General features: G+C 28.4%; 1 protein-coding gene across 2 annotated transcripts; it reads left to right on the top strand.

Annotated features, from left to right (window-relative positions):
* The first annotated feature begins 3,565 nt into the window (after positions 1-3,565).
* LOC124819702 (protein RGF1 INDUCIBLE TRANSCRIPTION FACTOR 1-like) lies at positions 3,566-5,320 on the top strand. 2 transcript variants are annotated; one of them, XM_047291265.2, is made up of 4 exons: positions 3,566-3,772; positions 3,887-4,066; positions 4,194-4,409; positions 4,801-5,320. In XM_047291265.2, the coding sequence occupies exons 1-4, from the start codon at positions 3,770-3,772 to the stop codon at positions 5,035-5,037; spliced, it is 636 nt and encodes a 211-aa protein (XP_047147221.2). In that variant the 5' UTR covers positions 3,566-3,769; the 3' UTR covers positions 5,038-5,320. The 2 variants fall into 2 exon arrangements, with proteins under 2 accessions (XP_047147221.2, XP_047147220.2); XM_047291264.2 differs by lacking the exon at positions 3,566-3,772 and having other exon boundaries at positions 3,872-4,066.
* Positions 5,321-19,660: the final 14,340 nt, after the last annotated feature.

Raw genomic sequence — 19,660 nt, 5'->3', positions numbered from 1 at the left:
TATATTTATAAAGATAATATATCATTTTGGAATTTTTTTAATTTTATTTTTTTAATAGTTTTTTAAATTTAAATAATAATTTATAATAAAAATATTACTTTTCAATTTTATCATTTTAGTAATTATTTTTTAATTCAAATAATTACTCATTATAAAATAATTACATACTTTTTTATCAATTATTTTTTCGAATTTAAATAATTACTCATAATAAAAAATTATTTACACAATATTATATATCTATAATTATATACATTTTTTATATTTCTTAATTTTATTCTTTTAATTACTATTTTTAAAATTAAATAGTTTATAGATATTTAAAATTTACATACAAACTCCATGATAACATTTGTATTTACACAGATCAAAATTTAAAGGAAAATAGGGAGAAAGAAGTTAAGAAAAATAAATAGAGAAATAATTTATTAATTATTTATTATTTACTAAACAAATAAAAGTATATGAATTTAGTTGAAGCAACATAAATATTTTATTTTATTATAATTTTTATTTGGTAATGAAATATTTTTATAAATAATAGTTTATGATCTAAAAATATTTTTTTTATAAAGTTATATTTTAGGTTTATTTTAATAGAGGTGCAATTTTAAACAAAAAGTATAAAAGTTGGTAAATTTTAAATATTTTATGAATAAGTTGTGATTGCCTGAAATGATTTTTTTAGGAAGTGTTGGATGAATGATATAATTTCAAACTTTTTTAAAATGAAATCATGTTAAAAGTATTTTTTTCATAATTTAAACTGAAGTTTTATACGGCTTCAGTGTAATATACAAATTAAATTTTGAAATCATACAAACGACTTAAGCTTAAATCAAACTAAATTAATTTCACAATTCCTGCATGATTTTAATCCAAACCAGATCACATTAAAATGTTAACATTCCTAAAATATTTCAGTTTAAATTAAAAACTAATAATTAAACATAATCAAAATAGTATTTAACCCACACAATTTTTTCTCACATTAAAAAATTATACAAAATAAACACGGAAAAATTTAAAATTATGTCATACATATTCCATTTTTTTACAGTAAAATCTTATCTTTATCCATATAAGAAAAAATATTTAAATTTATTTATTTGAGTAATTTTTATTTAAAATTAACTATAGTGAAAAATCCTCAATCTTCTCTTCAAGTCTATAGAGTTTTTTTTTTCTCATATAAAAGTAATCAAAGACATCAAAATCATGTTCCCACTATAATGAGTATTTAATATTTTAAAATAATAAAATAAACGAAAATATTAATAACAGTGCAAAACAGAAAACATTGATAGAAGTGAATGGGCCAAATGGCATAAATGCATCAGAAATTAAGGAAAAAGGAAAACTTTCCTAATTGTATTAAAAAAAATACTTTTTTCCCCTCTAATTATACTATTTTTTATAAAGACTATTTATCACAATTAATCATAAAAATTAATTTTTGTAACTTCTTTTTATGTTTGTCTATCTTTATCTTTGTTAATTACTTTTAGTTTTCATAATCTATAATAAATATATAAAAGTGGTCCTGATAAAAATTAAAAGTACTTTATTTATAATTATAATAACTGATAAAAATTAAATTAATTTTATAAGTTTTTTATTATCATAAAAATGTCAACATAAATAAAATTTGTAATTTCTATTAGTTTTAGTAATATTTTTATTCCATGTAATATTCCTCACACAAGCTGATCAATCATCAAATTAAACATAGTAATTTTGAGAAGTTATTCAGTTTATACATAAGTTAATTTAATTAAAAAATATATATATTTAATACTTCTCTTCTCTCTGTATACATATATGTATTTATTTTAATTAAATGTTTTATAAAGGAATAAAAATTGATAGAAAAGGAAAATAATAAAAAAATAGAATAATGTTGTTAAAAATATTAAGAATATTAAAAAGACAACTTTAAACCAAATAAATCTAATCAATCATTTTTTGTCACAAAAGAGGATACAAAATAACAAAGCATGACCACAAGAGAGTTTAATTTTAACTAAGGTTATAAACCTCTACTAATTTATACGCATAAAGGGGTTTTTAACCTTTGGTTTGTTTCCACCTTGTGCTGCGGACTTTCTTGTCTGTACAATTCTTAATACATTTGTAGAAATCAAATGAAAGTTACTAAAAAAATATAAAAAGAGTCCACAATTATAAATTTTTGCTTGCCTTTATAATTTTCTTTAGATTAAATAAATTTTTAGTCTATTATTTTTTAGTAAAAATTAGAATTAGTTTATTTTTGAAATTTTAAACTAATTTAATTTTTATTTTTAAAATCGTGTGAATTTAAATGCATTTCATGATAATATTTGAGTTATTTATACGGTTTAATATATTTTTGTATTAGTGTTAACACTTCAGATGCTATCATAAAATAGGTTTGAAATATCAAATAAACTAACAAAATTTAGTTTAAATGACTAAATTCACACATTTATAAATTTGAAAGACTAAATTGGATCAAAATTTTGAATAAAGACTATTTCTAATTTTCACTAAGAATTAAGGAATTAAAAATATATTTAACCATTTTTTTATTTCAATACTTATGTATTATTAAAAAATACGAAACAAATGAAATAGAAAACCTTAATTAATAAAAAACATTTAAAGTTTATTTTGACATAAAGAGGTTTCAAACTCTAGACAATATGAGAATTTCAAACACAAGCCAATACCATAGATTTAATTATTTGTAAGTTGCACTATTTCAGAGATTGCTAAAAACTCTAAATAAACTTTTAGTGACGTTGGCTCTTTTAGAAAAATAGCAAACTGCGAGAAATGTTTTTAGCGGTCAGAAATGCTAAATATAACTCCAGTTAAAAATAATTATTGTTGTATAAGATTATAAAAAACAAATAAAAATATACTCATAAAATGTTAAATAAAATAAAAAAAGTGTTGAGTGTAAATAAAAATATAGTCCCACTTTACAAAATAATAGTTTTATCCTTTTTTTTCTTATTATTAGGTCATTTTATACACAAACATCAGAAAATAAAAAAAAAATATGAAACCATCGAAAGAAACATGTGTGAACTATATAAATATCAGGATTTATAATAGGTATTATTAGTTTAACATCGAATAAAATTTCACGAACTTTTTATATTCACTATTTTGCTTTTTAATCTTTTTATGTTTTTAATAAATATATGAGTTAACTTTTTAATGATTAAAATAGTAAAAAAAATAAATATATATAGTTTGAAGAAAACATTTTCCTTCACAATATTTTAGAAAGAGCAGACAGAAGATTCCTTGAAAATGGGAGCCACCAATCTGTGATGGACCATACACATAACGACACGTGGATAAGTATGGCATGTAGGATGATGAACGAGTACTACAATACATCCAGGGTAGGTATATATTGTATCGTGCAACCTTAGACGCAAAGAAGATCCAAAGTAGCGTAAGCGCCAAACACATCCCCAAACATCCAACGGCCGTGATCTTCTCCGGCTCCTATCTTTCAATCTCATCGGTATATTCTCCTATTTATTTAATCACCCTTTGTCTTTATACAGTCTTTAGCGTTGTTGTGTAGTTGAATTCTAAGTCGAGGGCCGTTTATCATTCTCATCGCTCTTTCTCTCCCTCGCCATTTTCATCTTCAGCGTCTGAGTTTTTCCTTTTGAACAAGTGAATGAAAACCGAACCCCTTCACCTTTCCAACATTCTGTACTCACCCATCGATCCACATTATTAATATTATCCATATCTACCGACAATGGTATATTTATCTGTATGCATATATATTTATTTCATAGTCATAGGTTCTGTTTATGTCTTTAAATTGACGAGGTTTACAAAATGTCCATTTTTTCCGACAATGGGATTTGAACAGGACACAGTTCTGGTACCTCCTTGGCTGGAACAACTTCTTCACACACCTTTCTTCAATGTTTGTCGAATTCACGCAGACGCAGCCAGGAGTGAATGTAACATGTTTTGTTTAGATTGCAATGGCGAAGCCTTCTGTTTTTATTGCCGTTCTTCTCGACACAAAGATCATCGAGTCATTCAGGTGGGTGGAGCAGTACAGACTTGTTCGTATATGTATATATGTTATTTGTATATGTATTTTGTGAGTTAAATTATATGCAATAATGTTTTTGAAAATTTGTGAGGCTGTTGTTTATTGATGGATATAGATAAGAAGATCTTCGTATCATGATGTAGTGAGGGTGGCTGAAATTGAGAGGGTGTTGGACATAAGTGGAGTGCAGACATATGTGATAAACAGTGCTCGAGTTTTGTTCTTGAATGTGAGGCCACAACCAAAATCTGGGAAAGGAGTAGCTCACATTTGTGAGATTTGTGGAAGGAGCCTCTTGGACCCATTTCGCTTCTGTTCTTTGGGATGTAAGGTGAAATATTATTACTACAATTATTAATCTTTGCCGTATTATTCATTTCATTATCAACATGCACATCATTCACAACTCAATCATCCTCATCATATGGGTATAACACCCACCACCCATACATCATCACCTACATTTGAAACCCCATCGCCATCATTCACCATCAGAGTTACTTTTGAATATTCATGATGTCCGAGAATAAAAGTATTTTAATTCATTTTTAATAGTCATAATCATAATTATAGTTAAACAAAGCACGAGTTTTGCGATTATTTAAATTGTGCGTATATGGTTGGGAACATGGCGTGAGATATCATTAATGTGACCATTTAATTTAATTGAATGGTACTACTAATACTAATACATATATACTTTAATTGTGGGATTGAACTAGCTTGAAGGAATAAAGAAAAATGGGGATGCAAGCTTTGCTTTGGATGGTAGAAATGAAGAATTGACAATGGAGACTACCACCACTACCACTACATCAACTTCAAGAGGATCAGTCTCATCAAATCAGCAAGAAGAAGGATTGCGTGAAGGTTCAACACAAGACATGTATCAAGTCACACCTCCTTCAAACGCAAGGAGAAGAAAAGGAATTCCTCATAGGGCACCCTTTGCCTCCTAAGGATGCTTATTCATATTCTCCAATATTCAACTTCAACTTCGTCTCCTCACCACATAAATTTATATATATATTTTTACTTGTAATATATAATACAGCACTCTTTGGTGAGAAACCTCGTGATTGTAAATTTTTTCAATAAAGAAATGGGAGGCTTTGGAGGGGGGTTTGCCCAAGGTCCGTGATAAGGGAAAAAAAGAAAGGGTATATAGGAAAGTTCCCTCTTTTCGGGTCCAAGAAAAAACCCCTTATGAAGATTCAATAATGCAATTTGTTTAATGTTTAATTGTTGTGGGTGTATGCGTAATTAAGGAATAAAAGGGCATGTCTTTGGGAAGTCCGTTTTATAGTTTTCAATGACCCACCATCCACATGGGTCGTTTACATAAAGATAACCATAGCTTTTTATTTTTTAGTGTGTATATTTTGTATTTTATTTTACTTATTAATTTGTGTGCATGTAAAGTAATGGGGACAAATTAACTTTCTATTTATCATTTCCAATTTTGGAGAGCTCAATGAGTTGGCCTCACTTTCTCTCCTTTTGCCCTACATAACCTCCTAAAAATACGCCCTCTGCTTTTCTCTATATTCCTTCGTTAATTTCTTTCCTTCTTTCACTCATTCTTTTAACCCTCCAAAAATGTGAATGATTAGTTCTGCTTATACCTGGCCACACAAAAAAGTTTAGTTTATACTTTATCACTGCGTAGTGCCTTTTTCTGTGATTATTAAAACCGATGCCACGATGCAATTTTTCTTTTCTGGGACAAAGAGACGAAGTAGTTAGGTAGGAGCGCTGGAAATTTGGAGCCTCACTTAAAGACAAAAAAACCTCAAACATCTATCTACCTACCTTTATCCTTAATTGATAAATCTACACAACGAATGAATAATTAAATTTAGGTGATAACGTTATCATTTTCAAAATATGGATTATGTGGGAGTTGTTCGAATCCATATTTAATTTCATCTAATAAGGTTCAGATTAAAAAAAAAAAACCTAAACCTTCAAAAAAAATCATATTTTTTGAAATATTTGTACACCTATAAATTTTAGTTTTAAAATAATCAAATATTACTTGATTGTATAAGTATAAACTTTAGTTTTTCAAATAATCGAAACCTATATTCATGAAATAAGATATATACTTCGGTTATTATATGAAAGATTTTACTTCAAGTATCAAAATATACGTTTAGTTCTAGGTTAAACATAAGTTTCTACCTTCAATGTATGAGTATAGACTTCGATTATTTGAAAGGGACAAAGTCTTCACTTATGTAATTAAAGTATAAGTTTCGATTTTATCTATAACCAAAGCCTATACTCGTATGCATAGCATAAATTTATGAATTTTTACAACCCGCGAGAGCTCTTGTTGCATAACGTCACTACATTCTTCTTATCAACCGCTTCTAAACTCGTGTTTTCCTAAATTATAGCCTTCATTGGAGGTTTTTTTTTTGTTTCTCGTTTCTCATTTATTCATTCTTGTTTATCTTCATTTCTCAATTTTCTTCCATTAATATTGTTTTTCTTCTTACTTTGGTGTTGTTATACTACATTTTGGTAGCCATTGGCATCTTTTCGCATTGGGGTTCACAACATTGCAGGTCTTGGTCATCTTTTCACAACATTTTGTTAGTTTTGGTGTGTGACATTTGGGACACCGCAACATTGCTTTTTGTCTTAGTTGTTGGTCTGCATTTTAGCGGTGGATCTTGTTCTCTCTTATTCTTGCTCTTACACTAGTTGTTGTTTTCATTCTCTCTCTCCTACTCCCTAGTTCCTTTCATGTGGTAGATATGTTTAATTATTAAAATTTTTTAATATATGTTGTTTAATGTAATTTTTGCATGTTTAATAAATTGATTTATTTTTTTAAAATTTGTTTTTATATGCTTAAATTTTGTTTCTTTGAGATTATTGTCGGATTGAGTTATCCAATATTGTGCCAACTATATAGTAAAAATGTTTAGTAGTTTCATCTAGTCTGTAATAATCATCATGTTTACATACTTTATACATTATTAAAAGTACTTTGATTCAAATTTGTTATCTATATATATTGTTGTATATGGCTTTTGTCTAACTGTATCTAATTGTTTTATTTTGTCTAGGTTGGTTTTATAAGCAGAAACCAAAACAAAACAAAAAATATTAAAAAAAATCAATTATATGTTATAGCACATAGTGAAAAATAAACTTCAACTGTTACTAGAACCAAATCATACAGGGGATTAGAATTAAGTTATTTTGAGACCGAAACATATAGTTGGATAAGCTTCGGTTATATGGAGAACTAAAGCCTATTCACCTATTTACTATTTTAAATCATTTTTAAATAATTAGGAAAATAATCACATATATTTGACTATCCTAAGAATTAAAGAATGTGATGCAATTATTTTATTTCTCATATTGTTTGACTTGTAAATACAATTTGTCTCTTAATTTTTGTATTGAACAACCTATCTATATTTCTTCCCAATTTTCGAATCGTTAAGCTAAAATAAAATAAAAGAAAGCTTACATAATTACAATAACTACCAAAAAATCATTCATGTGTCACTTAGAAAAGTTCTTTTATACCATGTTTATAATTTACTAAGTATAGAGAGTGATGCGATGACTAAAAACTGGTAATACATTACTATTTTAATTTAGGGTATAAAAACCGATAAAAATCATATGCGTTCAAAATTAATTAATACTTTGAAATTTAGCTTTTTGATGCATTTAATGTGATATTTTTTTGCTAATTAATTTTTTATGAATTATTAATTAGTGTTTTGTTATGGTATAAAAAAATCAATATTTATAGCAATGAACTTTTTTAAAAATAAGATTTTGATTTACATTAATTTTAACACTATGTGATTTATGTTGAAACGCTTTTGTTATAGAAGTCAATTAATAGCATAGCCTGATATAATTTTTCTGATACAACAAAAACATTATCTGAATTTATTTTAACTTGAAATCAATTTTGAACCTAAAATAAATTCTTCAACACGAAACCAAACATGTGTAAATATTTATTAAACATGCCAATCGATATTTCAACGTGATTTTAAGGATTCAATGTAAAATAAAGCGTGCCCTTATTTCCATTAGTCTTGTTCTTTTGTTTTTTTCGAAGCCATTTTTTATTTTTCATTTTTCTTCCAATGAAGTTGTCTATATAGTTACTCTATTTCTTGATTCTAGTTTTGACAAAGTCTCAATTGTCTTGATTTTGGATCCAAATCACTCCGACTCTAAAAGCTTTAACCATCAAAAACGCAAATAAATAAAGTGAGAAAATCCAAAAACATGTGAAGAACCCTAAAAATCCTAGGTAAGAAAATTGGGGAGAACAAGGGCAGAAATAAAAAAGCTTAGTGAATATAAAATGCATGCAAACCTATACAGAAATTAATATGCACATATGTGGTGAGAAATTTTAGGCATCACCATTTTGTGAAGCCATTGGCAAGGCTAACTCACAGTCAAAAGTGATTGGTGACCGACAGACTGGGCAATTGGCATGGTCCATGAACCATGTATCAATGCAGGATTTGTGAAAAACATGATTACAAGAAGGCAACAACCGCACCACATCCTCATCTTCCCATTGTCCAAGGCAAATGGAACATTCAATATTTTGGTCCAAATGAATGGCAATGGCACTACTACTTGTCTGTGTCATAGAGATTGGGAAAACTGGGATTTTGTTAAGGATTTCTTGTTGGATCCCTTCACTCTTTACACAAGTTCTGTTGTCCCTGCGTTGTGCATTATGAGTTCTGACCACATGCCAGAGGATTCTGCTTTGTGCATCGTGAGTTCTAACGACATGCCTCAAGAGGATTATACAGTGGTACACTATTGCCACAGTAGAACAAACTATGCCAACAATGGAGATAACGAGAGGGGAGAAATAGGAGTTCATTACAGAGGTTTTGTCATTGGTTCATCATGATTAATTGGTCGAGGTTGTGGTTAAATAAGAAAGAAAAGTTGCATTTTATTTTTTGGGTTTTGGTTTAGGTTTGTCGATCTTCAATTTTCATTCCTCCAAAGATGGGTTGTTAGATTGACTACTTCATTTTCAAAATGAAAAAAAGAAATTAAGCTACATTTAGATAATTAATTAAGAAATAAATGGTATAAAAGTTTAGGATTAATTTTTTAGTCATTTTATCAATACTGCTACTTATTATTAATCTATATATTAAATCTGGTGCACTCTAACTTATGTGAGTGTAAAGAATGCAGAGTATTTCATATAATAATAAATTAATTATATATATATATATATATAGATATACTCGTTTAGTCTTTAATTTTAGATTTTTAATTTTTTTTCTTTAAAATATTTTAAGTTTTTTATATCTTAAATTTTTTTCTATTTTTACCTTGATCACATTATAATTTTTGAAAAGTCTTTATGATTTTTGAGTGTATGTTTTTTTAAAAGTATATGAATATTAAAATTTTGTTGAGTTAAGAGTGTTTATTTATAATAATATTTTGAGTGAAAACACAATTTAAACGCTTTAGAGAGCATTAATGAGAGAATATTCATTTTAACTTGGGTGATCTCTTTTATTATTGATTTTCTGATAAATTCAAAATATTAATTCATATGTTTAAAATAGAGTTTTTTCAATTGCATGATTCATGAAAACTTGACTTAGAAAGTTTATTTGTTTCCAATGAAGATCTTTTTATTCGATTTAATGTTGATATGAATATTGATCAAGAATAAAGTTTTGAAGTTACTAAGTTTTGCTTAAGAGTGCAAAAAGATAAGTGTGAGGGTGTGATAAATGCATATTTATACCCAATTTAGCATTTAATGTTAAATTCTTAATTGGCTTATCTACTTTAAATAAATATTTTAATTAAGATTTGTTATAATTGGAATATTGAGCATGAGATACAAAAACATGTTAAATGAAAATTTACTTTGATTAAAGTTATAATTTCAATCACATGACTCTAAGTTTTCAATTTTAGATGAGAATTTACTTAAAAATTAGAATTTCAATTCTTAAACTCGAGGAAAATCACATCACCATACTCTAACGATTACACATTACCAAGACAATAACAACATTAGAACTCGCAAGAAGAACAACCGAAACTTGCCAAAAACACACCACACTGTAAAAAACAACTCCAACACAAATAACAAAACAACAACCATGTCAACACAAAGCATGCATCATTCGTGAAAACAAAGTAGAATCGATTCTCTCTGAATTATGGCAAAAACAATTCTATTATTATTATTATTATGACATCATCGATTATTGTGAGTAAAGAGAATCAATTATATCTATTTTCTTTTGGTGTCAAAACCTTGACCACCATAAAAAATCTCAGAGTCTTTATTGTTAACCTCCAAGAACAAAACTTACCTTGGATTCACGAACCAAACAAAACAAGCCACGACCACTCACATTCACAAGATGCACCAATTAAACTAAAACTCACAATCATGTAACCAACATTATCTAGAAATGACCACCAGGAATCATGTCCTCTCTCAATATATATAGGCCACCATCAACCCCTCTCAACGGGCTTAAATAAAGCATTCAAAATTTAAAACAACTACCTTTACCATGACCAATGCATTCGAGAATCTGGTCAAGCAGCATAGACACATATCATGCAATATGGAAAAGGTAAAAAATAAAATAAAATTCCAGGCACAGTGCAAAAACAAGTACAAAAGTGTAAAAATATAAAGACAGAATTTGTGTGGGGGAGTGAGCTGACTTTCCATTTAAATCTCTTCACTAGAGGAAAGATCACTCTCTCCCTTGAATCCATCTTTGCAAATCCTTCTAAATCAACTGATAGAAACACAACATTCACATGCATTTCCATCCTCTGCTATAGTAAATTGGTGAAACAAACATAAGGAAATTGCTAAAAATGTGAACCTTTCTTATTTACTTATATTTTTTAAATGTTCTTTTATATTTATTGATTTAATTTAATTTAATAGATTAATTTTATATTTTGAATGTTTTTCTTAATGTTAGAATTAGTGTACATTAAGTATTGAAGTTGTTGAGGAAATGAGATATTAAGTTTCATTAAATGCCAAATGAAAAATTTAGATAAGAAGGCGATGACACAACCGCAAACACAGATTGAATAAATGTCAGGAATTGTCTTAATCTTGTTCTGGTGGAGTAAATAAGTTCAAATCTTAAACCATGTCTTAATAATGAGGATGTGCTATGATTATATAATTATTGATGATAGCAATATTACTTTTATTTTTATTTTAATATTTGAAAATTATAAATTAAAAATATTACTTTTTGATAAGTATTAGCTTATTACTGTATTTTGTACGCATTGTTATAATATGATAATATTGTATTAACACATGAGGGGAATATTGTAAGGACTTGGATTTGAGTCAGCAAAAAGAGGATGACAAGTGGCAAAAGATGAGAGGTTGAGTACTTTAAAATAAAATTTCATTAGTTTTGAAACATTGATTTTTAACTCATTCCTCTTGTCTGAGAAACCATTCCTCTTCCTGCAAGCTCTCTCCTCCTCCTATATCTTCTCCCTTTCCATTCTTCACACTGAACCATTAAATTCTCGATTAGGTGCCGCTCCAACGATCACAAAGTAGCGGGTCTTGCTCTTAGTCGATCCTTTTCTCTAATCAGAACCGGTAAGAAAACCCCCTTTCTCATGTGCCCTAGGGTTGTAAGCATGTGATTGAACTTGTTGCATGCAACCCATTTCGTTTTCTTCCATAATCTAGCTTCTATTTGGTGCTAAGATTCGTTTTCTATCATCAATTGATGATTTATAGGTGATTCTAACATTTTGAAAGTGCAAGCAAGTGGTCTAGGGTTCCTACTTGAGCTTGGTTGTCTACACTAGAGGTAAGGGGAGCTAGTTCTTCTTTTTCGATTTAGTTGTATGACGTGAATGCATGATGATTTTCAAATTGGTATGTTGTTGGAAGCATAATTTTGAATTTTGCTAACTTGAAATGCATGTATAGAAGTGTGAGTGTTACGTGAATTTGGTGATTGATGGATATGAACTGTTTGGGATGATTTTGAGTGATGAATTATGTATGTTGGAACTGTTTTGGTGTGTAAAATTTGTTGTGGTGTTGATAGGAAGGAAAATCAAGTGTCTTAAGGTCACTTTTTGGTCATTTTGGAGGAAGTGAGGTAGTGATTTTGAGTAAATGAGGTTTGTCATGTTTTTGGACTGTGGGGACAGTTTCACCCACTGTATTGTGACTTGTTTGAGTCACTAATTTGGTCAAGATAGGTGCAAAGTGGTAAGAATCAAATTTGGGTCCCTAAGTTGTTGAAGTTAGTGTTTTGGGGCTGAAAGTGAACTTTAATCACTTAAAAATGGTAGTAGAAATGTTTAGAATAATTTGGATAAGTTTAATTAAGTCTAAAACGAGAATTAAGAGTCTAAGAAGTTGAGAAAAGTGGTTAGAAATGGCCAAGGGAGATTCTGATACAGTCTGCAGAATTCTGCAGAATGTGCAAACTGAGCGTTCGTCCATGTCGGAGTTGAACGCTCGGTCATGCCATGTGCTGAGTAGCGTTCGGTCAGTTGAAGGTTTAATTAGCGTTCGGTCAGGGGCTGAATTAGTAGCGAGCGTCCATAAGTAGTAGCGAGCGTTCATATTGGAGGCGTTCGACCTAGTGTTTGATGTCCGTCCAAGGGTGTATGACGTTCGTCCAAACAGTGTCCGTCCAAGGGTGTATGACGTTCGTCCAAACAGTGTCCGTCCAAGGGTGTATGACGTTCGTCCAAACAGTGTCCGTCCAAGGGTGTATGACGTTCGTCCAAACAGTGTCCGTCCAAGGGTGTATGACGTTCGTCCCAACAGTGTCCGCCCAAGGGCTTTTGACGTTCGTCCAAATAGGGTTCGTCCAAGTGCTTTTGGCGTCCGTCCAAACAGGGTTCGTCCATTTAAGTGGTGGAGTTTTCTGTTTTATTTCCTCTCATTCCAGTAAGCTATGTTATTTAAATATCTCAGTTACAATTTATGAATGCATTTTCATGTGATCCAAATTGGTTGAAAGTGTGTGGTTATAAGTGGTTTATGATGTACATTGTCGATCCAAAAGGAATATCATGACATTTAAAATGGTCGGATTTAATCGGAAATTAGATCTCTCGGTGGGATCAGTTAGTGTATTGAATGAATGTAAGAGGCTTCCATATGGGGGGTTATCCCTAACACTCCAACGGTCTTTCATTCTCACTTAGAGAGGATTGACGCGTGTGGTGGGAGTAGTGGGAGGTCCTAGGGTAGACGCTATCACTGGAGGTCTATTCCGCGGTAACGGATTAGCCTTGTGTATGGTCGGGTGAAACCCCTCGGCAATGGCTTTGCAAAGCAGTAGAGGCCATCACAAGTGCACAACCCGCCCCAGCTCTACATACATTCTATGTCCGGACGTGTCTAGAGTCTTAACATGATAGGATGCTTGTCTTGATGAGTTTTATGAAATAAATGCTAATGTTTATGATGACTTATGTGTATGGATATTCTGGTAAATGCTAGATTGGTTGAAAATGAATTGTATGATTGTTTGAGACCTAGCTCACCCTTGCATTTGTATGTGTTGCATGTGTTTGCTTTCCCCCTTGCGATGATCATCCAATCCTTTGGATGTGAGCAGTAGGTGATGATGTACCTTTGGAGCAAGCTTTGAAAGTTGAGGAAGACCCAGCACCTAGTGCTTAGGATTTCTACTAGCTCTTATGTTATATAGCTCTTCATTTTGAAAGACTTCTAGACTTCATTTTATCATGATCCGTCATTTCGGGAAACTTTTTAGGTCTCTTTAAAATTTCATTAGTCTTGTATTTTGGAGAATTATGAACTTGTACTTAAGTTTTAAAACTTCTCAGCCAGACTTGGATAGCTGTACTCCTTAATTCTATCTATTGTGTACCCTTAACTGCTTTCTATTATTATAATCGATGCATTCTACATATATACATTGCTATATATTTTGGGATGTCACAAATATCAGTATAAATAATTTATTTTTCAAAAGACAAAATATGATACTTTATTTTATGATGTCTTAAACATTTTTTGAGCATATTTATCAATCTATTTATAGAACACATTATAATAGTTTAAAATTGAAAATAAAAGAAAATAAAAAATCAGACATAATAATATAATAGTTCTATAAAATAAAATAAAAACTATTTAAAACCCGTGCATCGCCCGGATAAAATCTAGTTTTTATAAAATCTCGGACAATTGCTATGCAATCAAGTCCTTGAAAAATGCTTAGCCCCAAATGCATACTCTTCTGAACAAAACTCAGTTTTAGTTATTTGGGTTGGCCCAATCCTATCCTTCAAGGGTAAAGACTTGTCCAAACAAACGTTAGAAAAATCAATCACTAGATAGTGTGTGTATATATATATATATATATATGTATATATATAACTTGTGTAAGGAGAGGTTTTGGTTGGTTCTTTTTGTCATTATATTTTAATTTTATTAACAAATAAAGAGGTTAGATTTCAATTCTGAATTGAAACATCCCGTTGATAAAACAATCGAAATATAAAATAATTAAAAAATCAATAAATTTTTGTGAAATGCAAGTAAAAGCAAGAGTGAAAGTAAAAATAAGAAAAATCAAGATTAATTGTTCAAACACGAACTAAAAATTTTAGAAAATAGAATGATATTTTTAAAAATATATTCACAAATATACTTTTCAGTTCTGTAAAAAATTAATATTAGTTGCACAAATATTTTAAAAAATGTCACTAATAAGTTTTGATTCTTTAAAAAAATCACTACCTATAGTTATAAAAAATATTATCACGTCATTATAGACTTTATTTTCTTAAAAATAAAATATATTAAACTGTGTCAAATCCTATTTTTCACATACACCCAAATATATCTATGTTTCTTTATATTTGATAAATTTAAAATTTGGGGACTTACCTCAATGGAAAAGGATTGTGATTACTTTTATAAGAATTTTGTTTATATTAAACAGAAACGAAAGAAGAAAATGAAAATTAATACTTTCTTTAGAAGAAAAAAAGGAAAAGGAGTGAAAACTGAGTGTGAAACTTGTAGTAGATATGATTCATTTAATATTTTTTATATTAAATTGTCTATTTTAATCTATCATGTCACTAACATAATCGATTAGATTAAAGTGTCTGATTAAGTTAATGTCATAATCAATTAGGCTGAAGTGTCTATTTTAATTGATTACGTTAGTTTCACAATCTATTAAAACAGAAACTATGATAAATCAATTATTATGACTTTGAAAATGTCTCCCCGATTGCTTGCTTGAAACACAAGGAACTATCACGTTAGTTTCACAATCTTTCCCTTACTTCACGAGGAACTATCAAACTCTAAAAATGTCCCCCCGATTGCTTGGAACACAAGGAAATTATACAAACACCTACGAAACACCAAATTAAAAAAGAAAAGAGTCTTTAGGACTTTAGATTGACCAAGAATTAGGAAAAGAGATCATGAATCACATGCAACAAAGGATTACAACGTATGATCTCAAACTAAGAACGAGAGAAAAAAAAGAGTTGAAACTTACTTGCTCTAAATTAGAAATTGATCGGATAGATAGGTAGACCTTGTCACAGTGATCAACTAGACACCTCCTGGTTGTCAAATAGATGATCGAGGAGTTAGAACTCTTAGAGAAAAGGTAAAGAACTCCAAAAAGGTATTTTCTAGACATATGATATATGATATATTTTTAAATAATGGATCTCTTTTATAACAAAACTATTTATAAATAAACCATTTAATATTAATTCTTAAAAATAAACAAGTTACATTTTAAAATAATAATATATTAAAATATATAAATTCAAAAATATGAAAGTTTAAATCAGCTAATTAATTATATTATTTTTATTTTAAATACTTATTACAAGAAAAATAAATAAATAATATATATATATATACACATACATAAATATAAATATATATATATATATATATATATATATATATAAATACATTTATATTTTATTTACTTATTCTAGTAAAATATAAAACCTATATTATAATATTTAAAATAATAAAAGTGAAACATATAAACATAAATGATAGCAAAATATTTATACAATAATCATTTTAGGATAGTATATTATGACATCCTCGATTATTAAGTGGAAATCATAATCGAGGATGGTACATTTTGTTCGCAAATTTATTTTGAATCTCCGGAATTTAAGATTGAAATTTTATCTTTTGTTTGTAGTTTTACGCTTTTCAATACATTACTTTTTGAACTTCTGCTTTCTTTCTGCGTGAACAGTCTTTGAACAGATTGAAACAGTGTAAATCAATATCTAAGGTCCTTTGAGAAAGTCCAAATAACAAGGTGGTGAGCGAAAACCAGTGAAACTAAAAGACATAAAATATGATGAATCACTGGTTGAAGTTCACGCTACAATAGTAAGGCAAATGTCATCCAATGAATTCAGGATGTAAGACAAATTTTAGTGGAAATTTATGAATGAGTAAGAGACAAAAGGCTATGCAAATAAACAAATTAAATAATCAATTAATAAAGTTAAGTCATGAAATAAATGGATGCAAACAATTTAGATTGAAACAATGTTTTTATGTTTGTTTCTCTTAGGAATTTAGTGCATGAATTTTCTCAATTTAAAAGGCCATTGCAGAAAACATCATCAATAGACCTTGACCTGATATCAAACTCACAAGCCTCCTCCGTCAATTTTATTGGTGGAACAGTATAAATACTACTTTTATTTTTTTTATTATTGCAGATCTTATATTGATTAAAAATAAAAATAAATTGTACTGTATAAACAAGAATAAACTTCGTGGTTGGATAAATTGAGTTCGGCATAAGGTTTAATATTAATTATTAGAATTTTAATCAAAATTTAGACCTATTATCAAATTCCATGTTCGTAGGTCCACTACCTTAATTCCCTTAAACGAGATTTTGTCTGCATTAACATCTTTAGCTTGTAGGGTTAATAATTCTATGCCTCTCGTGAACATTTATGGTATACATATCATGCTACTCTAACTATTCTAGTTTACCTATAATATTTATAGATCTCCACGTTAGAGAAATATTGTTTATTTTGGACTAAGTCCTTACAGATTTGTTTTTGGTATCATTCTAAAAAGTCTATTATCGAGAGAGGTATCTTATGTGTATATAAATTCATGTCTATTTCTTATTTTATCCGATGTGAGACTTTGTTTGTATCCAACAATATATATATATATATATATATATATATATATGTACGGTTTCATTATTTTATTAGCTCAAATCCTATCTGCTGGTTGTTTATGCTGATTATTAAACATCACCTAACTGATGAAATGTTATGATATGATTAATTAGTGATTGAGTGCTTCAGCTATAGTATAGAGATTGATGTGCACACTCACTTAATATCGTTTGTTTAATTAATTCATACATAAGTACAACAGCATATGTTCAAAAACTTAAGGTCAACAGCTGTAATGCATGGAAAAGATTTATTAATTACAATTGCAGTGGGAGACTTGAGAAACTACTGTAGACCCTTGTTAGTAAGTTAAATTAGTGTATTAGATCAATCAATAAAAGTGATGATGTGTAAAAAGTTGTGTGAAAAAACAAATATTTTGCTATAAGTTTTATTATGATAAATAATATAATTTTATTATAAGGTGAGTTGGAAATTTCATATTAAGTAAAAGTGGAAAAATGCTTAAACAATGTCAAATGACCAATATATAAGAGAAAGATATGTAAACTGATTGGGTTAACGTTTTAGATTGAAAGTGGTATTATGATATTTAAAAACTTGTTTACAATTTATTGGTGTATTTTTCATAAAAGAACTTAGTAGGTACCAAAGCCGAATTCATCTTGGTAATAATTTGGAAGAGTGTAGTACAAAGTAGGAAAAGAATATTAAAGTTTAATGATTCCTTACATTAAAACTCTTCCATCTTAAGAAAATATATCTTAAGAAAATATGTCTAGTTGTAGAATTACAGTATAAAGAAATGGTTATCACTAAAATACTCATGTTTGAGAGGAAAGTGTTTTAATATGAAAAGATTTACCTCCCATGTTGGGTACAAACAAAGTCCCACATCAAATAAAACAAGATATAAACATGAATTTATACACACATAAGATACTTCTCTTAGTAAAAGGTCTTTTGGAATGATATCAAAAACAAATCCGTGAGAGTTTAGCTAAAGCAAACTTACACAACATTTGGTATTAAAGCCCATGGTTCATGTTTGGATGTTGGGTACAAACAAAGTTCCACATCAGATAAAACAAGATATAAACCTGACGGGACAAATAAAATAAGAAATAGACATGGGTGGTACCGATTAAAAAAAAGTAATTAATATAGAAAATGAGACTTTATATTAATTAAGTCAGTAATATCAATTTTAATAATAATAGGTATCTTCATAATTATAGAAACATACGTATCTCTCCATATATATATACAATATAAAATATGATGATTTATGCATGATTTACTTTAATTATATTTATTATCATTATTTAAATTATAATATTTAATTTTAACTTTTTAATATATTTTTAATTAGTATGAAAAACAAAATTCAGATGTCTTAAAAATAAACCTTGACAGTGATCAAAATACTAGTTAAGAAAAAAGTGAAAGAAATTTACTAAATGATCAAATGTTGAAAATAAATGATAAATTACACAAGTTAGACGATTATCAATCTTTAACAAGAAAATGTTTAACCACTCAAGGCTTCACACTCACACAAAAAGAATAAGAGAAAACTTAAAACTAAGAGTTTAATTAGTATCTTTTCCAAATATAGGATTGAATATAAGGTTATCACATAATCTTATAATACAATTTGATGATGTAACCCTTAATTTTTAACACTTTTGTATTGATTATTCTTTTTTACATCTTAATAGTGTCCAGTAAGACATACATAAAATTTTAGTGATTGATAATTTGATAAATTGAAGTGTACATGTCATGTTTCTCTTGTTTAAATAGCTTCAAGTTTAGTCATGTAGAAGTCTTAAGTCTTCACAAAAAAAAAAAATTATATTGTTTTTATTTAAAAAATTGTAAAGTTATATACATCTCTCTTAATATTAATTTTCTGAACCATGAATTCTAACAAATTTTCATACTATTTTAAAAAAATATATATTAAGTTAAAAAGAAGTACATCTAATAAAAACTATAAAAGATCGAACACTTGCCCTAAAAAAGGCAAAACAATTAGTAAAACGGTATTGTAGAAGAATTTAAAATTATTCATTCCATACGGTATAAAAAGTGTTCCTTTAACTAGATTATGTCAAAATTTCCAACAAAAAAACTTGTTTGACACTAACTAGTCTATAATTCTCTGTAGAACAAATTTAAGCAAAATTAGGTGAAATTTAGTTGAGTAGGCTTCAGTCAAAAATTTCACCATTGAAATTTAGTTGTTTTTATTTTTTATCGAAATTAAGTTGAATCGTCTCTAATAAAAAATTGATAAAAAATTGATAGAGTGAGGACCAAAAATCGATGAAGTCAATCATGACAAAAATA

This window comes from Vigna umbellata, chromosome 5, assembly GCF_029865625.1.
Source record: "Vigna umbellata cultivar VRB3 chromosome 5, Vumbellata_1.0, whole genome shotgun sequence".
Taxonomy (NCBI): domain Eukaryota; kingdom Viridiplantae; phylum Streptophyta; class Magnoliopsida; order Fabales; family Fabaceae; genus Vigna; species Vigna umbellata.
This window is presented reverse-complemented; position numbering and strand designations above follow the sequence as displayed.

Coding starts and splice junctions, on each gene's coding strand:
- LOC124819702 (XM_047291264.2), top strand. CDS start 3,872: ATGGGATTTGAACAGGACACAGTTCTGGTACCTCCTTGGCTGGAACAA. Junction 4,067..4,193: donor AAGATCATCGAGTCATTCAG/GTGGGTGGAGCA, acceptor TGATGGATATAG/ATAAGAAGATCTTCGTATCA. Junction 4,410..4,800: donor TCTGTTCTTTGGGATGTAAG/GTGAAATATTAT, acceptor GGATTGAACTAG/CTTGAAGGAATAAAGAAAAA.